Raw genomic sequence first — 26,181 nt, 5'->3', positions numbered from 1 at the left:
GGGGAAGTGGAGACACATGAGGAAACAGCTGGCACACATGAACATAATGACGTCACAGTGGGAGAGTAAAACTGAACATGATGAACACAGAACACCAGACCTCTTCACAATAAAACAGGAAACATAATGAGACATAGACATGACAACCCGAACTTGACAACGTAAGACACAGACATGAAACGCATGAAGAGCAGGGGAGATTTAACATGGTTGGAAACACGAGGGGAAAATAATAACTAGAAACACTTAGGCATAATAATACAAACTTGATAACATAAGACACGCAGCATGAAACACGAAGGGTGAGGGGAAGCTTAAATACAGGGGAAGAAAACACAAGGAGTCTAATAACCAAATGAACTTAGATAACCTAATGAACAAAATAAACTCAAACTTAAAACGCTGGGTCAAGAGACCCAGGACCATGACAGTTTTTGGTGCAGCTGGCTCTCTTTTTACAAGGTAAATCACCTTGGTAACGTAGCTGAACACATAACCTGGTAAGCTGCAAGTTATGCTCAGAGCTTTGTCTAAAAAGCACTGCTTCTCTTATTTACAGTGTGCTTTAAGTGCATAATTGCCATTTATATATGGAAACCGTTGAGTGGTACGTCCCTCAAAGACATAATAGATTCTATAAGTACAGACATGTACACACTAAATATACATATGTATACATATACATGCACACAGAAGGTGCATTATGCATGAATTACACGGTCACAGCATTGCTTTCTTCTCTTAACTGCAGAAAGTGTTGCTTTTTTATAATAGATTCCCATAACCCGTTCCTTTGATAATGTGTCTGATTGGAGTAGATGGTGCTCAGGTCACTGATTTTGTGAGGAAGAGAAATTAGATGCAAATCAAATGCCCTCTTTTATGTGAGCATACTCAGAGCAGGAAGTAGGAAACCTGGGACGCAAAGGAGCTAACATTAGAACAAGACCGAGAGGGGAACACTGAGGTTGGTAGAGACAACAGGAATCACAATGAAATCAAAGCAGCTATGAAAGTCAAGAAGACTAAAACTCCTAATACAGAACTCAAGAGAAGAATACAAAAATGCACCAAACACAAAAATCCAAACTTTGGCACAATGTCACGGTTCTGGGTCAGTTTTGACCCAGTATTTTGAGTTTTGATTGATTAGTTTATTTTTGAATGTTTGTTGTGGTTTTGGGCGCTATGAGTATTATTATTATAATGATTATTATTATTAGAATTCTATGTTTCTGTTTATTCACGTTTAAGGATTTGTTCTCGGTTGTATCTCACGTTTAGTTTAGTTCAGGTTCCATGTGTCATTCTGTCTGTCTGTCTCAGTGTCAGGTCTGCGTCTTGGTGTAGTGTTCTCGTTTCCTGTTTTATTGTGAAGGTCTGCGTCTCATGTGAGTGTGTTCAGTTTTACCTCTGTCTCGTCTTGTTGATTATTCCCAGCTGTGTGTAATTCCCCTGTGTTTCTCTGTGTATTTAAGTCGTGTCCTCTGTCATTGTAGTTGCTGGTCCGTCTGTGTAGCCACCATGTCTCACCCGTGTGTTCTCCCTGCTGTCCATCGTCATTCTCCTCTGCTCGTTCTCATTCAGGTTTGTGCTCTGTAGTTTAGTTGTTTTCCAGTATAGTTTAGTTTGTCTTCGTTTGCCATTTTTTCCTTTGCCATTTATTCAATAAACCACCTTCACATCTTCACGACTGCCTGCAATTGGGTCCTCATTTATTATTTTTATACGGCTTATCTCACTCGCCGTGACAGTACGGACCAGCCAGATATGGATCCAGCGGCAGTCACCCCACCCAGGGAGCTTCAGGAGGCCGTTATCGACTCTGCTTCTAAATTAATTTACCAGTGGTTAGAGCATGAGGGAGAAGCCTCTCTTTACTCGGTGGAAGCCAACCTACAACACCTTATTTCCGGTTATCCCTTGCTATTGGACTCTCTACATCCGCTCGTGCAGAATTTCGTTCTCCACGAGCTTCACCTACATCCCCCCCCCCCCCCCCCCGCTACTGCTCGCCCACTTGCTTCAATGGAGGACGTGCCGTCCGTACCGCCGGATGAGGAGTTACCCGGCCCGTCGGAGCCGTCTCCACGGAGGAAGCGACGTTCGTGCCGCCGGCGCGGCACCCCACAGCTGGATTTCAGAATGTCAGAGCAGCTGGCTGTGGTGAGTGAAAGGGACACTTTTGTTGACTCTGTTGCTTCTGTGGCTGTGGTTTCTGGGGCAATTTTTTGTGTTTCTACTGAGGATAACAATGATTTCTCACCCATGGCCATAGCTTCTAAGACTGCCTGTTCTGAACCCTCGTTCCATGTTTATGACTGTGTCCGCTCCATTGTCCCATCCTCGCTTCCATCCCAGTCAAATGCCAGGCCTGCCGCGCTGCCCTCAGTTCAGCCAGCAGCCGCGCTGCCCTCAGGTCAGTCAGCCACTCCACCACTTATTAGGACTCCACTACAATCGTCTCCGCTACCTGTAGGTCAGTCTGTAGCCGCTTCGCTGCCTATTGCTCTGTCGCCACCAGTTCAGCTGTCTGCCAGCTCATTTACTCAGCCCCTATCTTCACTGTCTCATTCAAAGCAGGGAACACACTTCACCACAATATCTGCTGGTTCTCTTAAGCTGGCCATGTCAGAGACAGTTGCTCCCTCAAGGGCCTCCCCAGAGGCTGGGTGTCAGTCACCAGCCAACTCTGGACCCCTAGAGGTCAAGACGCCAGCGCCAGCAGCCTCACCGGAGAGCTCACCAGAACAGTCTCAGCTCTCAGCACCCCCTGAGAGTTCAAGTGAGTTCACCCGTCCGCCTCCGTCCTCTGCTGAGTGTATTGGGGAACACTTTCAGCCCTCTGAGGACTGCATCCCACTGTTGCTGCCTGAGTCTAGCCACTGTGCTGCTCAGTCCCAGCCAGTGTCCACACTGGCAGAGATCTCCGTACCTGCTGCTTCAGTGTCTGTTTCCACTGGAGGGCCCGAGGAGCCCGTCCAGTCTCAAGCCATGTTAGCTGGGGGTTCAGGTGAACCCAGCCAGCGTCCTGCCTCGTCGGCTGGAGGGCCTGAGGAGCCCATGCTGCCTCAAGTTTTGTCTGCTGGGGGTTCGGGAGAACCCAGCCAGCCTCAAGTGTCGTCAGCTGGAGGGTCCAAGGAGCCCGTCCAGCCTCATGCCACGTCTGCTGGAGGGTCCGAGGAGCCCACCAAGCACCACGCCTCGTTAGCTGAGGGTCCTGGAGGACCCAGCCGCACATCCTCACATCTGCTGACGGTCCGGGGAAGTCTGTTCAGCCGTCATCTGCTGAATCATCCCCCGCGACTTCTACATCACCACCTGCAGCATCACCGCCTGCAGCATCGCTGCCGTCAGGTCCCGCAGCCGTCAGGTCCAGTCTCTGTGTCTTCATCCACGCCTTCGTCTTCGTCTGGTCCAGCTTCAGCTCTGCCTTCGTCTTCGCCTGGTCCTGCCTCGCCTGGTCCTGCGGTTGCCACACCGCCGTCAGAGCCAGCTCGACCCGTTCCGCCTCGCCTCTGCCAGCCGTTTTCCGGGCCTCTAAGTTGGCATCATGGTCTTCGGGGACAGCCTCCGGAAAGAGTTCGTCGCCGCCGCTGGCATCTTGGCCGACCTCCGGACCTGCTCAGTGGGCACCACTGCCTTCCAAGTGGTCGGCCTCCAGAACTGTTGGCCCGCCGTTGCCGTGTGCACGGCCGGCCTCCAGAACTGTCTTGGTCTTTGTGTTGTCGACCCCCGGGTCGACCCCCTGAACTTTTCTTGGACTCTTGTTGAGCTCTAGTTTGGTTTTGTTTTTGATCTATTTTCCTGTGTTCTTGAACTGTTTTCTTGTGTATTTGGACTCTTGTGCTCCTTGTTTTTTGTTTCGTTTTAGAGCTGCACCCATCAATTTCCAGCCTCCGTAGTCCGGCCGGTCAGCCTCCCATATCTGTAGTTATGAATCCATGCGTTTCATTCATATATAACACACACAGCAGCACAGACAAGCAGCCATACACACTCAAAGCCAGACATCAACCTCATGTTAGCGTTAAATGTAACATACCATGAAACATTGATGATAATAATAATAATAATAATACATTTTATTTGAGGGTGCCAAAACCCAAGGTCACCTTAGAAAGAGAAAAGACATCAATAAAACAGTAGATTAAAATAGATTCTAATAAATTAAAATACAGAAACCAGCAAACTACAACCACAAACAACAAAATAAAAAAACACAATTTGACAGCAAGTAAAATCTGTATTAAAGCGAGTAAGCCAGTTAATGGAGCTCATAGTACCCTATCACCCCTACAGAGCACTTTGCACTTTCTTCTTCACTCACTATGTGTTTAAACACTGCTCTGCATTTGATCATCAGTTATAATTAATCTCTGGCTCTATTCCACGCTGTGTCTGTTGTCCTGGCTGCCTCTCCTCACTCCTAATCAGTCATGGCAGATCACTGTGCCTCATTGAGTCTGGTTCTGCTGGAGGTTCCTTCCTGTTAAATGAGTTTTTTTTCTTCCCACTGTCGCTAACGTGCTTGCTCTTAGGGGTTCATATGATTCTGTAGGTTTTCTCTTGATCATTGTAGGGTCTTTACCTTACAATATAAAGCTCCTTGAGGCAAGTGTGGTTGTGATTTGGTTCTATACAAGTAAAATTGAATTGAACAGAGATGGATCCGATTACTTTTTTCAAGTAACGAGTAAAGTAAGGGATTACTATTGCAAAAACGGTAATTAGATTACCGTTACTTTCCCGTAGGAACGCTGCGTTACTGCGTTACTAAAACCGTGATTTTTTTTTTTTTTGCGAGAATGTCTCATGACAGTGACGTAAGCGAGTGCGACGTTAGTGACAACAGCTGTGTGCAGATCAACAATGGATCACATATCGAGTGCAGAGAGAGTATGAGCGTGCAGCGTTTAAAGCGTGGAAGTACTGACCTTACTTTGAGTTTGATTCCATAAAAAGTGACAAAAACATTAGTGTCCGCTGTGCGTGGGAAGAAAACTTCTTTTTACAGCGAAAAAACCCCTAAACTTCCAACAAGCACCGAGTAGCTACGACGTAATGGGAAACTCACAGAGAAACTCACAGATTCTTCCACTGACCGCGGCACACCTGCACCAGGGTAACCCTCCGCCTACCCCACTCCTGCTTTACAGGTGAAAATAGAGCAACAGGACCGCTGAGTCTTTGACTTTATTTATTTTCTGCTGTGTTTCACTTGCATCTATTTGAAAGACTGAGTGTAAACACAAATATTTTATTTTATGTGCTGGAATGTGCAGAAAATAGGTTTAAATGTTAAACTAATTCCTTCCAGTCAGAGAATGTTGCATATGATTAAATTTTTGCTTGATGCATAAAGTTAAAAGATTAAAACTAATAAAACAAGTTTAAAAAAGAGACTTTTCCATTTGATTACATTTTGTATGATGGATTATGCAGAAAAAGTAGAATTGGGCTGAAAGATCTATCGCTTTATCACCTACTCAGGGTGTAAATCGTGTTTTTAAAAAGTAACGAAGTAACTAAGTAATTAATTACTTTCGAAAGTAAGTAATCAGTAAAGTAACGGGATTACTTTTTGGGGGAAGTAATCAGTAATTAGTTACTGATTACTTTTTTCAAGTAACTTGAAAAAAGTTTCCAGTCCCACTTTATGTGGGACTGGAAACGTTTTTATCTCTTGTCCCCCTGCCACACATTGAGATAGTGTACCAGATATCACCATATTTAATGAGCATTAATAACACGTCCCCCACACGTAGTTTGGCCAGTGTGCTTACTTTTAAACAATATGTGGATGAATATCGCAGAAAGAGTCACTGAGAGCTGCTTGGTGAAATGCCTCAAGGTTCTCTTAGGGCCACGTTGTAGGTGTTGTGACAGCGGCCATGCACGCCACTCAACTGCACAAACATATACATCAGTAATGGTATCCTCCCACACTTTGATCTTCCAGAAAATGCAGTGCAGCTCCCTTTCTGTAGGGGGCAGCCTTGTAACTGGAAATACTTGACAAGGATCAACCATCCTTTTAGTTTTCCTTGTCTCTTTCTGTTACATACACTCGTGCTGTCTCTCTCACTCTGTCTGTTATACACATAAACACACATGCACATGCCATCATGATAACAAAAGATGTACAAATATGTGTGGTGGAGCACGGGTGCGTATGTCTCCCAGTGATTGGGTCCAGCCTGTTTGATTTCTCAGTGTGGATTGGATAATCTCCTAATCTGATAATGACCCACTGTGGGGATTTAGTGATTAAAGTTCCAAGGCAAATGGTCGTTGCCATGGCAAAAGAAGATGAAACTGTTTGTGTGGCTGCACAGAACAGAACTGTCACATGTAATGTTGCATGGATATCAACATACGCATCTATGCTAGAGATGTATTGTCAACATGAATTCTCTTTGAATTCACTTTTCTATTGTCAGATGTTTTAGCTTTCAGGACTGAGGGCCAAACTTTTTGATGGACAAAGTGTTGGATTTTCATCTTTTTATAGAAGCTCATGTTTTCATTTTCAGTTTTTTTTGTGATGGTCTCTGTCTGGAGTTCCAGTTTTCTTTACTCAAACACTGTTTCACCTTTGTCTGTTTGCAGTCTGGCTGTTTTCCTTGTGAGTGTTCACAGCATTTCTGCTGTGGTCAGGCTCATCTCAGGAGGACATGTACATTTATAACAGTTATCATCATCCTTGATTGCTGTACATAACAAGGGAGACACTTCCTGTTCTTCGAAAAGTTCCTCCAAGAACAATATAGGCACTTTTGGACCTCTTGTTTACATGCATGAATCTCTTTTAATACTTCAACTCACCAGCAGTTAACAGACAGACTCTCTAATGGAAGACAAAAGAATGCTGACATGCCGAAAGTGCAAACATTATGAATCAAAGGTATAAAAGTTTGCTTTTAACAGGTTTTTTCAAATAATGTAATGAAAAAAAAAAACCAGAATCTCAACATTAAACTCACCAAACAGACAAAAGCCATTCGCAGCCTGCTGCTTTTAGTCCAGTGGCTCAAAGAACCCTGAAGTTCTTCAAAGCATCTTTGGAAGATGCTTTGAAGAACTGCTAAGCTGCTCTCTCTATTAGATTAAAACATGCAGGATTCCATGTGTTATGCAATTCAGCTGCTGATGAAAGTGAACAAGTCTCATTTAGGTGGATTACCCAAAACATTGCTTTGCCATTTGAGAAATATGCAAAAAAAAACCCCAAACAAACAAACAAACCAATGAAACATGGATATGAGAGGAAATGTAAGAGTCCAGAGCAGGCAAGTCATTTCCCAGTGAAGATGGGACAACAACCAACTGCACCATTAATTCAGTTCATTCATTCATTTATTCAAACCGCACTCCGTACGTATGTGTGCGTGAGCTGTAGCACAGCCAATCAAATTAACCAGATTTTTTTTAAGAAGAAAAAAAAAACACTCAAAAATGCTGCAAAGAGTTTTTTTTTCCAGGTACATAAACTATGAAGTAGTCAACAACAAAAAATGAAATGCAATATGCAAAACATGCAAGAAGAGAATCACAGACAGAGATGGAACAACTTCCAACTTTGTCCGACAGTTGAAGTTGCATAAAGAACGGTAGGTGGTGCTTCTCTTTGGCTACGATGAGATAGCTGACTTCATCTAACTTTGTGATCTCAACTAACTTTAATGTGTGTGTTGTCCTGCTATTTTAAAGCCGGACGCATCCAAGAATAACATGCAGCTTATCTCAGAATTGTGGGTGAAAATTATTCTTGGAGCTAGGTTTAATTGAGCTGCATTTTAAAGAGGTGCAATTTCACAATTTGTGTATATTTTCTAAGTTCACTATTTCGTCATGTGTTGAGAAAAACAGAGATTTAAAAATCACATGGTCTAATATTTACATTTAGCATAACTGCAACATTCTTCTTTTGTTTTTTTTAAAGACTCGAAAGGACTTGAAGTTCAAAGTTTCAGACTTGTGACTTTACTCGACTTTTACACCAGTGACTTGAGACTCGACTCTGACTTGAGGATAAAGACTTAAGACTTACTTGAGACTTGCAAAACAATGACTTGGTCCCACCACTGCTCTCTCGTACTTTGTGTGTTAGTTAGAAGCTCCTCTGTTTGTACACTGGGCTTTTGTTTCATTTTAGATTGTGCTTCTGCCAGGTTAAAGCTCTTTACTCATCGTGGCCTCATGTCCTGGATTTGGAGCCTCCTCTCGTCTAACTACACAACAATGCAACTTCCTCCGTGTGCTGATGATTAGTCCCATGTAAGGCCTTGGTCATCCATGATTTTTTTCTCTTCCTTTCACTGGTACAATGAGCTACAGTAAGTTATCAGGGTTGAGCTGCTGTTGTCTTCCATCGTTTATTCTGTCCTGGAGCTATTATTTCAATGACAAAACAACCTTTATTAAGGTGGAATTCAGAAATTCAAAGGCAAAAAATAGAATCCAAAGTGCCACAGCTTATGCAAAGCAGCCATGAGTCGGGATAATGAACACAGACACTCTGAGCCTAAAGTGACTTTAGATACACAGGAGGTAAGAAGGGAAGTGGAGATACCTGGGGAACCTCGGAGCTGAAGTCAGTCAGGACGATGACAGACAGGAAATAAAACACCAGACAATAAAGTAAGACAGGAAGTGACTGACAAAGCTGACCTGCACACAGGTGAACAGGCTATGTGATATCTTATCTCACTTTAAACAGATATATGTAATGAAAAATAGAATTCAAATAACTACTTCTGTCAAGCTTAAAGGTTCCTTGTTACTCCTGGGAGAGATGTGGGGGCTTTACATACTATTTTATGTGTGCTGCAACATTACACAGCATTATAAAGAGACATACATAATAAAGTAAAATCTTAATTCTGGTGTTACAGAAGAACACAAACACGATGGAACCAAAGACATTAGATAATTAACACAAAATAAAATCATTTCTTTTCTGTAGACTCACATTGTGTTCATTTGTTGGGAAACGACGACACAAAGAGACACAACAGTGTGTGCGTATGTATAAACAAAGGAGAGCGCACATCGCTGACATACTCGCTCAGCTGCTCATGCTCCCAGGCAAAAAAGAAACCAATAAAACACTGTGAGAAGCAACAAGAAGTGCAGTGATGTCCCAGCTCTTTTATGACTCAGATGTGCAACTTTGCAACTAATGGGATGTTTTAGTGAAGCATGCAGTGTGTTTACACCAGTGTTTCCCAGGCTTTTGGAGCCACGGCCCATATTTCACATTAGAAAAATCCCACAGCACACCACCAAACAGACATGTCACACAAAGCATACGGATCATTCTTCCACCAAATATAGCAGAACTGGCTCTGTTTGTCCCAGTATACCTTTGTTGCTTCCTTCTGATCACTACTCATGCTAGGGCCTTCATCTGGGTCGAGTTTTCTCCAGGACCAGGTCAGACTGAACACTTTTTCTTTTTAAACATCGTCTCACAGCATGACTGTTATTTAAGTTCTTCTTCGTCTTCTTCTGTTTTTACTGCCAGTTGGCAACACATTTATTAGAGCAGGTGGTTGTACTGCCCTCTAGTGGAAGAGAATATCATTGTTCTGCCCGTTACTCACGCCGTCGCTTAGAGCACCAATCAGGTTGGCCAGTACTAATAATGTTCCACGGCACACCTGATCATTTCTCACAGTGGTTGGGAAACGCTGGTTTACACTGTGTGCAGCGTGGAAAGGGGAGTTAGTGATGAGAGCCTGTTACTTTAATCAGCTGCTTAAATCAATTTCCACTTTGCTCACTGGGATAGGACCGTGTCTCTTTGTGTTTTGTGGAAAGTGTCTGGGACTGTGAAGCCTTGCCTGGTGCAGGCTCTAAAGGATGAGATGCTTCACATTTGGAGACAAATCTCAGGTTGGCTACGACTGCAGTCAAGCATTAGCCAAGCTTACATCTGTGCTCCCAAAGCCTGCCTCTGGAGTCAGTACAAGACCTCAGGGTTTGGTAAGGGCCTGGAAAGACTCCAGCTTCTTTAATCCCAACAACTGGAAAACATCACAAACCTTGTCCTGGCTTTAGACAACTCACTGCTTTAACAGTTTTGAACTGTTTTTACTGTATCTCCGCTGTCACTGTAATAATGGTTTGTTTTATTGAACCGAAAAACTGATAGATTGAACAGAAATGTTCCTTTTTGTTTTAATAACAATATCTTTAACCAGGTCTTGTAAACCTAAATGTGTAATCACATACGAGTCCATGTGATAGTCAGACTGGGCTCGGATCAGTTTTTTTAAAAGCTTAAAAGTTGGATTTACCGGCACGGACTGAATTCATGAATCCAGCGTGTAGTCTGAACAGGATTCAGAGAGCGTCAGGGTCGATAACCACACTGCTGTCCTTTTAAAAAATATGATGTGGATCCACGCCAGATTAATCTGCTCGACAGCTGGTTTTAAATTTAGCTTGTTTATGGCATTTTGTTCATGGACAGACAGAATCTTGTACTATAACACACCCTAATATCAGCTGACTGGTTTAAATCTTAGTCACCTGCACAGAGAAGGCTAGTCCCCATACTGCACCAGTAATAAGGATAACTGTTTCTAAGTTACAGACCTGGGTTCATTTGTCAAACTTGCCATGCTGGTTCTCTCTGGGCTCCTGCTTGCCCCACTGAGCACAGCTATTTACTGTGTCTAATGAACCCATGCAGGCGATGTGGGATCTCCGCACAGCCAAGCCTCAAACATGGACCTGGATGTGAAACTCTAGTTCATAGCTTGGCTTTTTACCCCATCAGTGACATCTGAATCACAATGGGGACTGTCATGGTCTGGGGGGCAGACCGTGGGGGATGTTGGAGAAAGGACCCAAACGCTGGACTTAATGAAATGAACAGTGGGTTTATTTACAGTGAGGTAAATGTACACCACACATTAAAATCTCCAAAAGTGCTCCCTCGACTCCCGTGACGTGTCTTCTCCCAAGTGCTGGTATCCCGTGCTCTCTGCCCCTGTGCCTTCACACACCCCGTGTGTCTTGCAGTCCTGTGTTCCGCTGTCCTCCTGGGGAAAAACACAGACACAGCCGTTATGGCACCAACTCCAGCAGGCATACACTGACCAGCACTACAAACACTGACATGGAGTCTAACTCAATGATCCTGCGCCGGAGGAAGCTCCATCGCTCTGTTAAGTAGCTCCCCCGACGATCCTGATCAGAAGCAGGTGTGTGGTAAGCTAGGCGTGACCAGCAGCTGGCAGGGCCACACCCTTCAGGCCTGCAGGTGGCTGTCCTTCATCCTCCAGCCTCACACACACACACACACACACCAGCATGGAACACAAGAGCACAGTGCAGCAAACATACATCCAATACACTAATAACAATAAAGGTCCACACTGTTCACGAACCCCGAGTCCCCGGCACCGGGTCCGTGACAGTACCCCCCCTCAAAGGGTCGACTCCCGACGACCCCAAAACAAAACTACAGAACAACCAACCCAGGGCGGGTGGCGGGGGGTCCAGGACGGAGGGCCCCAAAACCACTCCGCTAAACAGCCACCACAAAGCAAAAAAAGAAAAACACAGGTCAACAGTTCAATCCCCCGGTCCAGTGGCAGCAAACAGTTCTGGCGGCCGATCTGCAGGACGGCAAAACAAGCGGGACCCGCTGCGGGTTAGGCAGTGGCGGCAAAAAAGTTCAGGTGGCCTACCTCTAACCCCGTGATGGAAGCAGAACGCTTCAGGCGGCCTGCCACGGATCCGGTGGCAACGGCGTTGCAGCTCCGGCGGGCGGCCACGGGTCCGGTGGCGGCAGTGTGACTGCTCCGGCGGGCGGCCACGGGTCCGGTGGCGGCGGCGTTGCTGCTCCCGCCTCAGCACAACCCATGATTCTCGATGTACCGGCCGGGCTGCAGGACGTGGCGGCCGGGCTGCAGGACGTGGCGGCCCCTCCGGCACGCCGACCTCCAGCTCTGGCTCAGCGGATCCCTCCGGACCTCCGAGCTCCTCCGGTGGCAGCGCGGGCTCACCAGGCTCGCTGAGCTCCTCTGCTGGCAACGCCGGTCCCTCCGGCTCGTTGAGGTCCGCCAGCAGCGGTGCGGGCTTCTCAGTGGGTGGCTCGCTGAGCTGCTCCAGCTCACAGTGCTCCTCCGGCATTAGCTCGCTGGGCTCCCCCGGCTCACAGTGCTCCTCCGGCATTAGCTCGCTGGGCTCCCCCGGCTCACTGTGCTCCTCCGGCTCGCCGAGCTCCTCCGGCATTAGCTCGCTGGGCTCCCCCGGCTCGCCGAGCTCCTCCGGCTCGCCGAGCTCTACAGCTGGCGACGCGGGCTCCCCTCGCTCGCTGAGCTCCTCCGGCTCGCTGAGCTCCTCCGGCTCGCTGAGCTCCTCCGGCTCGCTGAGCTCCACAGCTGGCGACGCGGGCTCCCCTCGCTCGCTGAGCTCCTTCGGCATGCTGAGCTCCTTCGGCATGCTGAGCTCCTCCAGCATAAGCTCGCTGAGCTCCTCCGGCTCACAGTGCTCCTCCGGCATTAGCACGCTGAGCTCCTCCGGCTCGCCGAGCTCCTGCTCGAGCATGCTGAGCTCCTCCGGCTCGCCGAGCTCCTGCTCGAGCATGCTGAGCTCCTCCGGCTCGCCGAGCTCCTCCGGCTCGCCGAGCTCCTCCGGCTCGCGCATGCTGAGCTCCTGCTCGAGCATGCTGAGCTCCTGCTCGAGCATGCTGAGCTCCTGCTCGAGCATGCTGAGCTCCTGCTCGAGCATGCTGAGCTCCTGCTCGAGCATGCTGAGCTCCTGCTCGAGCATGCTGAGCTCCTGCTCGAGCATGCTGAGCTCCTGCTCGAGCATGCTGAGCTCCTCCCGCTCGCCGAGCCCCTGCTCGGGCATGCTGAGCTCCCGCTCGCCGAGCCGCTGCTCCCGCTCTCCGGGCTCCGGCTCGCAGGGCTGCACGGCTGGCCGTGCGGGCACCTCCCGCTCCCTGAGCTCCTGCTCCGCTTCGCTGAGCAGCTCCTCCCGCTCTCCGGGCTCCTGCTCCGGCTCGCAGGGCTCAACAGCTGGCCGTGCGGGCACCTCTGGCTGCGCTTCAGCCACAGATGGATGATCCGGAGGCGAAGATGGTGATGCGGTGTCCGCAGGTGGGGAAGGTGAAGGTAGAGCCGGTGAAGAAGATGGCCGAGGGGTGACTGCATGCGGATGGGATGATGACGGCGCTACAACCGCAGATGGTGAAGCCGCCAGTGGCGTGGAGACTGCTGAATGAGGCCACGCTAGTTGTACTGTTGGCCGGCTTGCAGCAGCGTCAGCGGTGTCACCATCCACTGAAAACAAAAAAGCAGATGGGGTGAGAAATGAAAAAGTGTCCTTATTACTCACCACAGCCGGTTCTTGAGATGTCCGGGAGGGCGGCTGCGGTGAGGAACGCCGGCGGCGCGAACGCCGTTTCCGGGTAGACGTCGGGGCCGGCGTATCAGGCTGAAGAACCTCAGGCTGGCCGAGTGGGGGGGGTAGCCTGGATCGGAGAGTGGAGGTGAAGGGTGTTGAGCAGGAAATCCGCCATAATCGGAAAAAGATTGTCCAACACCCAGGGAAAACAAGTCAGTGTTTCCTGCAACCGCTTCTCCACAGCACAACGTAAACCCTCCGCGTGCGCTTCCAGCCACAGGTCACATAGACGATTTACTTTGTCTGTCACCTCCCTCCTGAACCTCTCCGAAAAGTCCGCTGGGTCCATCTGGCAGGATCGTTCTGTCACGGTCTGGGGGGCAGACCGTGGGGGATGTAGGAGAAAGGACCCAAACGCTGGACTTAATGAAATGAACAGTGGGTTTATTTACAGTGAGGTAAATGTACACCACACATTGAATCTCCAAAAGTGCTCCCTCGACTCCCGTGACGTGTCTTCTCCCAAGTGCTGGTATCCCGTGCTCTCTGGCCCTGTGCCTTCACACACCCCGTGTGTCTTGCAGTCCTGTGTTCCGCTGTCCTCCTGGGGAAAAAAACACAGACACAGCCGTTATGGCACCAACTCCGGCAGGCATACACTTTAACAACACTAGAGACACTGACGTGGAGTCTAACTCAACGATCCTGCACCGGAGGAAGCTCCATCGCTCTGTTAAGTAGCTCCCCCGACGATCCTGATCAGAAGCAGGTGTGTGGTAAGCTAGGCGTGACCAGCAGCTGGCAGGGCCACACCCATCAGGCCTGCAGGTGGCTGTCCTTCATCCTCCAGCCTCACACACACACACACACACACACAAGCATGGAACACAAGAGCACAGTGCAGCAAACATACATCCAATACACTAATAACAATAAAGGTCCACACTGTTCACGAACCCCGAGTCCCCGGCACCGGGTCCGTGACAGGGGACATTAAGCTAACATAGCAGCTTAGTGCTGGTAATGGTAACATCAGTGATAGGGTTTATGCTTCAAACATCATCAATGTGTTATTTTTGCTGAACAAATCTGGGTGTCTTTAGTTTATCTGTTGTTTTTGTTTTGTTTTAATCAATTTCTGATCAAAATTACAGATATAAACATGGACCCGGGCTGTGTTGATGCTAACATGGACAAAACTCCGCTCAAAACAATCTATGTTGTACAGACTAAAAGTTTAAATGTACTTTCCAGGGACATGCAGGTTGTATATGAAACACACTGAGGCAAATACAGGACTATACACATAAAGTGAATGCTAATGGTGGTTAGACACAGGTGCACACAATCAACACAGTCACAGGCAGGAAGTAAAGCTAAATGCAAAAACAGAAGAAGGAAGAAGCTCAGAGACAGATGTGAAGTTAAGAACTAATAAACGTTAGTATGCACAGTAGCTAGAACTCAAAGAGTTAAGAAGAAAATGTAAAGAAGCAGGAATGAAAGAGAAAATATGTAAAGATAATTAGGGCAGCTTTAGTGTGAAGTAATAGCCATACAGACTGAAGCAAAGCAGACAAGAGCAAGAAAACCCCACTGAGCTGTAAGCAACTCCGTGTGTGTCATACAGTCTGATCTGTGCCTGGAGTATTTGAACAGCCTTCTTACAGAGGCCTATATTTAGCACGTGCTTGTGCTGTATGGATTTGTGTGCATAAGCTTATCATCACTTCATCAATTGGTACTCTCCATATCTGCTGGCAGCTGCGGAGCATCGTGATTGGAAATATGCAGAGCATATGTTAACAACCACAAGCTAACGTCCAGGCTTTTGCACCACAGCACAGACATGCTTCAAAGACTCAAAGTGCCTCTAGGATTTGCCAGGTAGGTTTTCAGGTTTTCAGCTGTTTCAGTGTCTCAGGCTGAAGCTGAATATCTCAGCACCCGGTACTCCAGGAAACGTTCCTATGAATTTTCCTGTTATTTATTGTTTGTGTCAAAGACCTCCTGCAGCCTCACGCCCGTGTCACTCAGAAAGTTTATTTGGGGGCAGCACTTTTTAATACAGCACACAAATAATGGTGTAATTACTGACCAGTCACCATGCATTTCTTTATTCGTGTAGGGGGGTAACTTTCAGCAACTAGAATTACCATATGAGAAAAATGTTTATGTATTTTCTAATTATTACGTGCCTTTGGGCAATTTGCAAATGACACTGTAAGGATCTACATGTAATAACAATGTCAGGAAATTCTAGAAGCAAGAACCTTAAAAAATATACTTAGTGTATTCTTTCTATTCAAACCTCCACTTGTGCTGTACCTGCCAGTGAGGATATTTTACTGATAGAAAATTACACCTCAAATCTAGAAAAGTTACACACCAAACTGAATCAAAAAGAAGCTACAGAGTGTACACTGGAGCGCTCCCCCATTTATGAATGTAGTGTAACAGTGAATTCAAACACAGGCAGGTTCAGCAGGTTTTACCTGTGTCCGGTGGGAGGGGCACAGTCATGTTGCTGGGTGGAAACACACAAGAAACAGCTCAGTTACAGTCACCAGTGTTGTATCTTTAAGATGAAGGCAGAGTAATGGATGTCATCTGGGGATTAAATTGCAGTTTCTAAATGGAGAGCAGGGCACTTGTGCATTAATGTGTTTAAAGGCTCGTAAGCCCCTCCTCTCTGGCTCAACAAGAACTTGTTAGCGCAGTGGCCAATATCGTCTTAAAAGAAGCTGTGGTTGATACAAATGGAAGTGTGGGTAGAATCTATGGAAAGACTCATGTTCACGCGTAACGAGGCCAAACACAATTAAACACGTTACCATCAAAGTAGCACAAACATCCAGAGAGAGGGGGAAAGGCAGATTCCGTTGAATGGAGCTGTTCCCAGCAACAAATAAAGCCGCTGCACAGCCACAGCAAGAGAAAATGACAGGTAGGGTGAGAAATGTGTGCGAAACAAACCACCGAATCATTTCCAGCCTCAGAGGGTTTTTTTTTTCATTTTCCGCCGACTTTAGTTATGTAAGAGATTAACCGTGTGGCTGAAGGTGGAGATGTTTGGAGCGCACAGGCTGCTTCGCTGGAATTAGTGCCTGTGCACCATCATGTGGCTGCTGGCTGAAGGCTGAACGCTGCGACCGAGCCTCCGCCTGTCTCACAGGAGAACCGGGCTCCATGTCAACATGCCAACGTTTTCAGTCATGTACAAAGGAGCGGTGATCATCAGCAGGTAAAGGCGAGCGGCTGCGTGTGCAGGTAGAGGTTAGTCTGTGTGACAGCAGCGGTGACACGATGCTGACAGCTGAACTCTGGAAACACGGAGATGCGTTTACTAACCATAACTCTGTCCCGTGGAAACCAAACACACCGCGTGTCTTCTCGGTCTTTTTCTGGTAACCGTGACGCTGACTGTCCGTCTGTAACACAGGCGCGTGGATCTGCTTCGTGTCTCACACGGAGCTGTGCTTCGTGCTCTTCTCTCAGGCTTATCGATATGTTCTAGTTTTCCGCGTGAAATGATGCAGTGATCTTTCTTGCATGCGCTACAAACGGATGAGCTCCACATCAGAGACCAAGTGCGTCCCAAGTTTCCTTTGAAAAGAGCCTCTATGAGGCACTTTATCGGCTCTCATTAGCGGGTTCCATTGTGGACATTTAATGTTCAGTCTGTGCTTTTACTGTGTGGCTCATTGATTTTGTAAATGTTGCTGATTTGATGATCCGTGTTTTACCAAAGTTGGAACAGTTACTGACAGACTTTTGGAAGCTTGTCTCATCGACATTTTATCCGTTAGGGTGAATGATGCAGTCGGCAGTGTGGAGCTGCTTCAGTTATGTTTACAATATGTTTCTCATGCCACAAGTTATACTTCATCCATGTGTGTCTAACAACACAACCACTGAGTTTTTTGAATGGCACCAAGCTTCAGAGTGTATTCGTGACTCCGGTCATGCCCATAGACTGTATGAACCTTACAAACAAATAAATAAAATGTTATTTATACAGCACCTTTCTAGACAGTGTCACAAAGTGCTGCACATAAGATAACAAATAATAAAAGGAAAAAAAAAAAAACAATATAAAACAGGCAAAAATTAATCAAAAACAGTTAAAAAGGTGAGTTTTGAGTTGTTTTTTAAAAACAACGACTGAGTCCACAGTTCTTAATGTTTGGGGGAGAGAGTTCCACAGTCTCGGGGCCACAGTGGCAAAAGCTCTGTCACCCTTAGTTCTCATCTTAGTCTTTTTTATAGCAAGTAAGCCCTGATCTGATTACCTCAGGGACCTGCTAGGGACATATGGCTGTAGCAGATCAGAGATGTAGACTGGTGCCAGTCCATGCAAGGCTCCGAATGTCAAGACCAGGAACTTAAAATGGACTCTAAATTCCACAGGAAGCCAGTGAAGCTGAGATAGCAATGGTGTCACATGTGAATTTAGGATGACCTAAAACCAGAGACCATCACAGAAAAGGATCGGTGATGTAGATATGAGGAGAACCACTCTAAGGCAGTTCCAGATACACCAACCCAGTGTTGAAGCCTTTCAAGGAGGATGTGGTAGTCAACACTGTCAAAAGCCGATGTGAGGTCCAACATAAGTAGGACAGAGTATTTTCCTGCATCATTACTCATCAAAATGTCATTTGAGACCCTAAGAAGGGCTGTTTCTGTGGATAGAGCTCATTTTTGGCATTTATTAGACAGAGATTGAGCATTAAAAAGCGCCATATTCAGCGAGGTAGAAGCCTCAGTATTTGCAGGGGCTCGAGTTACAGGACATAGATACTTTTGAGTAGTGATGGGTCGTTCGCGAACGAAATGGCTCTTAGAGCCGGCTCTTTGACGTGAACGACGCGAGCCGGCTCCTTATCGCGAGCCGTCTCCTTATCGCGAGCCGTCACGTGGGGTTTTTTTTTTTTTTTTTTCTTTCTCTCAGCCTCTCTCTCGCACTTTTTTTCCGCTTCACTCTGCACGCGAGCCTTGTGCTTTACGCTGGGCAGAGGGGGGAGGGGCGGTAGTTACACTCAGTAGCACAGGAACAGAGCCAGAGAGAGAGAAAGAGAGGCAGGGACAACAACATTAGAAAGGTATAGTAATCATCCACAACTGTTTTCAGTTGCAGATGATAAAGGATTGAGAAAGTTTATTCATGCAGGTCCATATGACAGAGAATATGCATGTTCTTTTAGTTTTCATATTATAATTTATATTTAATTGTGTTGTGGTTTGCAGTGTTTTGTGTTCTTTTCACTTTAAATTTGTGAAAGGAAAAAGCTGAAAATTTAAATAGTTAAAACTTGAAATGTGAATAGTTGATTTTTGTATTATATGATTTATTTATTACATTTTATGTGGAGTGAATAAATAAAAGTATATTTACGGTGGCCCCTAGAGACAAAGCACATACAAACTTCAAATCACGTACGAACTCTGAAGCATGTACAAACTCCAAAACACGTAAAAACACGTACAAACTCCAAAACACGTAAAAACTCCAAAAACACGTAAAAACACGTACAAACTCCAAAACACGTACAAACTCCGAAGCACGTAAAAACTCAGAAGCACATAAAAACTCAAAACACGTACAAAAGACAACAGAAGTGCTCCAGGATGCTGGGCGCAGTGTTGAGCCTTTGTTATCTTGTGGCTACACAAGCCAGCAAGTACCAACGACCGGATTTGGTGTGTGGTAATAACAGGTAAATGAACTTTTTTTTTAAATTATTTGAATATATATATGAGTGCCTGTGTATAAATACACAAACAATACACACATGCTTTCAATTGTGTAATTTAAGTGATCTAGTAGCTCTGCTTTGGAAGTTCAGTTCATGCTAGAAATGTGTTTTGGAGTTTGTACGTGTTTTGTCTCTAGGGGCCACCGCATATATTTATATATAAACATATATAAATAAAACCACTTGTTTTTACGTTAGTAATTCCTTTTGTGCATAATTTTATATTATTGTTAATAATAAATTAATTAAAGCAACAAAACAACCTGAAGAGCCGGTTCGGAGCCGAAAGAGCCGGCTCTTTTTAGTGAGCCGAACCGAAAGAGCCGGATCTCTAAAAAGAGCCGGAAATCCCATCACTACTTTTGAGTATCTACGTTTGAGCCATCACGCTCGTAGAATCCACTCACCGAGGGAATAAAGGGCCAGACGGCAGAAGAGTCTGGATAAACCCTCCTCAGACAGGGAAGTGGAAGACAAGTCCCCCTCCATGGAGCTTTTCCGAGCACAGGAGACAAGGTCTGCTCGGCGTTTCTTACCAGCCAAACCCCGCCGCCAGTAAAGCCTGAGCTTTACCCAAATACCTCCTCTTCTCCCTCTCCTTCTCCGTGGTCTAGAGGAACCGCCGAAAGTGCCTAGCGAGGCTCCAGCTGATGGAGGCGGGTGGAAAATACCGGCGGAGGACGAAGAGACATTGTGAGGCACCATAGAGGATTGGATGGATAGCAAAGCCAGACGATCATACACCAAGGCAGCCAATACATCGTTAAAACTAAGTGAGAACAGCAGAGCAGAAAAAAATAACACAAAAGTAGCAGAGCGCGACAAACTGCACCCGGCAGCGGCAGAGCCAAACACAGGCGCCATCATACCTTTCTTTTCAAAAGGCCAGCAAGGGTTAACGGCTATAGTTGCATAAAAACTGTATGTCCTGTAGTGTTACATGGGTAATCTGCTGTCACCTCTGGAAACACACAAGGCATTAACCAATGAGCGGGTGGTTTCATGGCTGGATCCACCCCTCACTGCCATATCCAGGTTGGAAACAAGCAGTCGGTGATTTCACATTGGCCTCATCCATCTTTTATGTTGTCTGTAGTTATGCCTATGGGTTTAGCTTTTGCCACTGTATTGGTCTGAATGTGATATAACTCAGTGCACTCAATTTTTTTAGGACAATTACTCAGCTTGCCGTACACCTGTAGACCTGAGGGTTAAACTGGGACTGGGGAAAGGGGGGAACCTTTGTAGCTGTTCAGTGGCAGGAAATGACTAATCAGCTGACCCGTGCTGGTTCTGAGGTTTAATGCTCTTTGTGGATTTTACCAGCTGCATTCTAAAATATATGTGGAGATGTTACGTGAACCATCATGGCTGCTTTCCAACTCCTGGCCAATGTGACCTTTGTACAACTACAATTCCAAAAAAGTTGGGATGTGGTGTAAAAACATTTTATTCAGAATAGAACATAGAGAAAGCATCAAATGTTTCAGCTGAAACATTTTACTGCAGTCCTGAGCAAAACTTTAAGACCACTTGAAAAACGGCAAAAAATCCTATTTTGCATGTTTGGATCTTAACAAGGTTCCAAGTAGAGCTTCAACGTGCAACAAGGAGGAATGGGAGTGACACAAAACATTTTTGGATCATGCAATTTATTGAAAACAACACTTAAACTGAAACAGGCTGTTTCACAGCTGATCAAAAGTTTAGGTCCACATGCCTTAAGGCCAAATCTGTGTTAAAATGTGGATTCATCATTTTCTGTCAGGTAGTCTCACTGTCATGACGTTCTGATGGCAAAGGCAAAAAACGTTCCCTTTTGAACGTGGTCGGGTTGTTGAACTGCATGAGCAGGGTCTCTTACAGCGCGCCATCGCTGCTGAGGTGGGGACGCAGTAAGACAGTCATTTGGAATTTCTTAAATGATCCTGAGGGTTATGGAACAAAATAGTCAAGTGGAAGACCCAAAACAACTTCACCAGCACAGAGCCGAAGGATCCAACTGGCTGTCAAGACACTGGAAGATCCTCGACCCAATTTAAGGCCATTACTGGTGCCGACTGCAGCCCCATAACCATCAGACGGCATCTCAGACTGAAGGGCTTCCAAAACAAGAAAGGTCTTCAAAGGCCTCGTGTCCTTGGATGCCACAGAACTGACTGTTTGGACTTTGAGCGCCAAACATGGGACATTGAAAGGTGGAAGAAAGTTTTATTCGCTGATGAGAACACATTTAACCTTGATGGTCCTGTTGGTTTCCAACGTTACCGGCATGACAAGCAGATCCCACCCGAGGTGTTCTCTACGCTCCACAGTGGAGGGGGGACCATAATGGCCTGGGGTGCTTTTTCCTTCAGTGGAGCTTCAGGAGGTGCAGGGGCGTCAAACAGCTGCTGGCTGTGTCCAGATGTTGCAGAGAGCGTCCCTCATGACTGAGGGCCCTCGTCTGTGTGGTAACCACTGGGTTTATCAACAGGACAATGCTACAGTACACAATGCTGCAGGACAAAAGACTTCTTCTAGGACAATAACATCACCCTGTTGGACCATCCTGTGTGTTCCCCTGATCCAAATCCAACTGAGAACCTTTGGGGATGGGAAGTTTACAAAAACGGACAACAGATCCAGGCAGTAGATGCCTTCATGCGGCCGTCTTCACCACTTGGAGAAATGTTCCCTCTCACCTCATGGAAACACTTGCATCAAGCATGCCACAACGAATTTTTGAAGTGATCAACAATCACTGTGGAGCGACTCATTACTGAGTTCATGTTTGCAACATTGATTTCTGTTTTGGTGGGTTTACAGGTTTTTTGGAGGTGTGGTCCTAAACTTTGATCAGCTGTAAAACAGCCTGTTTCAGTTTAAGCATTGTTTGCATGCTCAAAAAAATGTTTTGTGTCACTCCCATTCCTTCTTGTTGCATGTTGAAGCTCGACTTGGTACCTCGTTAAGATCCAAACATGCAAAATAGGATTTTTTGCCATTTTTCAAGTGGTCTTACAGTTTTGTTCAGGACTGTATTTCATGAAAATGGCATCAACATCTTTCAAAACAATTGGGTCAGGGCAACAAAAACCTGGAAAAGTAAGTGGTGCTCAAAAGAAACAGCTGGAGTAACATTTAGCAGCTAATCAGGTTAACTAGTAAGTAACACAACTGGGTATGAAAAGAGTGTCGTGGAGAGGCTGATGAAAAAACTGCCAACAAACTGTGGTGCAGTTTCACAATTTTTTTCATTTTCTTTTTTTCATTTGTTTGTGTGATCTTTGGTCCTTCAAGCAGCACTGCATTAACAACAGACACGATTGTGTGGTGGAAATCGATGCATGGGCTCAGGAACACTTCCTGTGCTGTCCACACATGCAGGTTAAAGCTCCACCCTGCAAAGAAGAAGCCATATGTGAACATGATCAGTGATTCTCTGGACCAAAGCTCATTTAAAATGGACTGTAGCAAAGTGGAAACCCGCTCTCTGGTCCAAGGAATACAAATACAAATTAGCATTTCCAGTAGGAGAAACGTTTCGTCACTCATCCAAGTGCAGGTTTCCCCAACCTTATAAACAGTACATTTGCCTAAAAACTGAAACTAGCACCACTGAACAACGGGCTGTGAGCTCAGTTTCTTCATCATTAATATGCAAATTGTCATGACCATTAATCAAAGACAGCCCAAAGCAGTAAAATGAATCCAAACCACAAAAACACAAAAATCAACAGTGAATCCCGCTGTTCTAGTGTGAGACTGTATATCCATCCTTAACAGATGATTTTGAAAGGTCCAGCTCCATCCTGAACGTTGCATCTTTGTGTTATCAGCCAGTGTTTCTTTCGAAGTTCAGCCTCATTGTTGTTACTGACAGCAGTGGCGAACCCTCTGCAGCTAAAATATTGATAGTCCTTTTTGTCATTTGGGTGTAGACAGGAAGGGAACTGCAAACTAAAATAAAGTGTTAAAAAGACATCATTCCAGATACCAAAAAAGTGACATTTATGGTTTGTTCATTTGCAGTATTCTGCATTGTCTTTAGTAGTGTCTAATGAGGGAAGCAAAGGGATGCTTTGCAAGTGTTAGATGAGGATTAGTAAAGAGGGAAAAGGGGAAAGCTGCAGTGTGCAGTCCTCTTGTGCAGCATTATTGCATAAGACGAACAACATGTGTGCCAGCCCTATCTCTCAGAGAATTGCTCACTGTGTGAGATCTTACCAAGATGCTTTGGAGTTACCCAATGCTGCCGTCTCATTTCTGCTTCCTCTGCTACTGTCACAGCTGTATTTGGTCTTGTCTTCAAACAGCAGTGTGAGGAAAGAATTCTTTTGTGTTCATAATTTGAGAAAGATTTTTGACAGTACCATGAATAGAAGACTAATTTTCACAATGAAGTATCTGCAGCACACACTGAAGACACACTCCTTGCCTTGTGTGTGGTGACAAAGTCTCAGGCCTAGACAGGAGAAGCTATCTGAGGTTAAGTTCCCAATACTATAGTTCTCCTATGTGATGGATGGATTCTGACTGTGTAGCAGTGCAGCCTGTGAAAAAAATAGTTAGATTTGGGGTTTTTTTCCTATTTCGTCATCTTTTTCTCCCTCACTCTCTTTCCTTTCCCTGCTTCCTGCTTCCTTTTTATCCACTGACCTCTAACAGGACACTAATGGGTCCATACGGAGTTGACCGGGCTGTTCATTCCATGGAGTTTACAGACTGTGAGAATGGCCTAGGTAAGTCTTTTCATACTTCTGTCCCCACACACCTCAACACTCGACTACTCTCCTTTGTGTTTGCAGAGGTCACATGTGTTGCTGCTTGTAGATGTTGCTCTGGCTCTTTAACTTCAATAAGATGCTCAACTTAAGTTCTTTCATTTTTTTCACTCGCACTTGTCTGACTGCTTACACAGCTCACGTCTGACTTAGGATCCGCATTCAAATAGTGATTACTTAAAAAGTAGCCAGTACTGTACTGTAACATATTTAGTAAAAAAATGTCCATGAAATGACGTTGACTTTAGTGATCCATTAGTTTGTGGACAAAGCACAGTTTCCATAAGACATTAAAGGAGAAGAACGATTTTGGAAGTTCCACATATGGCAAACAAAAACTTACCAACACCTACAGTAAGACCGCGCCATAGAAAACAGAATCAGCTTCACCCCGCCTCACCACCACATACAACCAGGGTTTGTACATCAAAATATGGATGTGCCATGGGCTCCCCAGTGTCAGCCATTGCAGCCAGCCTTTATAAGGAGGAAGTGGAAAGTAAAGCTTTTGGTTCTTTCAAAGGAACAGCCCCTAAAGACCGGCACAGATATGTGGATGACATCTGGGTCAAAATCAAAACCCAAGAAGTAGAAGAATAATAGTTTGCCATTTCTGGACTGTGCTGTATGCATTGAGGAAGATGGAAACCTCAACACTGAAGCCCACACACACAGACTAGTACCTACTCTTTGACTCCAAACATCCTGTGGAACACAAATTTGGAGTAATCAGGACCCTGCAACACCAGAGAGAAGAGAAAGAAAAGGAACACGCATGGATAGAAAGTTCTTAAAACATGTGGTTATCCCAACAGGACCTTCGTCAAATCAGCAAAGATGCATAGGAAAGAAGGTCAGCTGCGTAGAAACTGAACGACAAACGGAAAAACATTGTCATCCCTTGTGTAGCAGGTTTATCAGAGGAGAAGCTTCTCCAAGCACGACATCCACTTCAGGCTCGGCCACACACTCGGACAAAAACTTGTCCTCGTGAATAAAGCTCGTGCTTTCTGCAGGTGTGTCAACATAACCTGAGTTCTGAGAGAAACTGTTCCCCTCACAGGATGTAGTGGTCTGACACTTTATACCCAATAGTTGACCAAACACATACAAGCTGAGATGAAGCCATGGATTTAATAAAAAAACAACATTTTGGACCCAACAGAATTCAGTTCTTTACACCAAGTCTGAATCATCTACATAGCCTTATTCAACCATCCTCCACTAACCACTGGCAATGGAGCATGATAATGAGTAGATTAAATAATATTAGTCTGCGTTTTAAAGGGATTTGCAGAGTAGGTATCATGCTACAGATCACTGTGTTTGCCAAGCAGGGGAAGTAGGTCAAAGCCATAACCTACTTAACTGAGTGGGGTTAAGAATACAGGAGCTGCTGTTGTTTTTATCCTCCACTTCCACTGTCTACTATGCACTATCACTGTGCTGCTGCAACTTGTGCCTAAGCAAGAAAAAACAACTCATGTCCATGAATGCAACTACTGTCAAGCTGCCAAACATCACAGTGAAGCAAAACTGCTTTATATAGATATATTTATGTCCATATTTATACGTCCACACATATATATTCATGAGGTTGTGTAAATCTCCTCAGAACAGAACTGTATTACTCTATTATTGCTGACATATCCAAGATGATGTCTTACATGATTTGATGTTTAGTAACGTTTGCAGAAGCTGATGGCATAAAGAACGTGTGCACTGCTGAGGCAACTTGTGATTTGGCAGTATATAAATAAAACTGAATATGTTTAAGTTCTGAACATACAGTTTGTAATTATTCTTGAAATGTAACATTTAAAGCAGTAATAAATATTAAATAACAGAATTCAGAGAGTCAGAGTACATAGGGCAGCTCTGTTTTCTCATTTATTTTGACAAATAAAAGAAATGCACACAATTTGTGTGCATTTTATATGCTTTTGTAAAGTGCGTACATGTATGTTATGCAATATATATTTGGCTAGGAAAATGAGAAATGGGTCCAGTGATTTACTGAGAATTTGAAAGTGAATATTTGGTGTGAACACCTTTATTGTTCTTCACTGCCTGAACTCTCTCAGGCAGCTGACAGACTGAGCATGACTCTGACTCTGTCATTTCTTTAAGTGTTCCTCAGGAATGGTTCTCCAGGCTTCTTGATGGATAGTCAAAGCTCTTCTTTGGATGTTCTCTTAAGATGACCCTCACTGCTTCAATAATGTTGAGGTCCGGGCTTTGAGGAGTCCAGTCCATAACCATCGGTCATGAACTGGCCACTGTGAGGG

The 26,181-nt window shown here is 45.4% G+C and overlaps 1 protein-coding gene and 1 long non-coding RNA gene across 4 annotated transcripts in view; one reads left to right on the top strand and one right to left on the bottom strand.

The window, feature by feature from the left end:
• Positions 1-26,181, bottom strand: part of LOC146670765 (uncharacterized) — a 428,660-nt gene that overhangs the window by 28,171 nt on the left and 374,308 nt on the right. The gene's annotated exons all lie outside the window — the stretch shown is intronic.
• LOC146670780 (syntaxin-binding protein 4) overlaps positions 16,413-26,181 on the top strand; it is a 59,212-nt gene continuing 49,443 nt past the window's right edge. For 2 of the 3 annotated variants that reach the window (XM_085402866.1, XM_085402865.1), the window contains exons 1-2: positions 16,413-16,612; positions 23,778-23,851. In XM_085402866.1, the coding sequence (XP_085258992.1) occupies positions 16,566-16,612; positions 23,778-23,851 (121 nt within the window). In that variant the 5' untranslated portion in view covers positions 16,413-16,565. The remainder of the gene's footprint in view (positions 16,613-23,777; positions 23,852-26,181) is intronic. The other variant, XM_085402867.1, reaches the window with a different exon arrangement.

Source organism: Rhamphochromis longiceps, linkage group LG4 (genome assembly GCF_057381845.1).
Source record: "Rhamphochromis longiceps isolate RC_006_pf linkage group LG4, R_longiceps_female_GT1.1, whole genome shotgun sequence".
NCBI lineage: Eukaryota > Metazoa > Chordata > Actinopteri > Cichliformes > Cichlidae > Rhamphochromis > Rhamphochromis longiceps.
The sequence above is the reverse complement of the archived record's forward strand: the minus strand, read 5'-3'. Positions and strand labels throughout refer to the sequence as shown.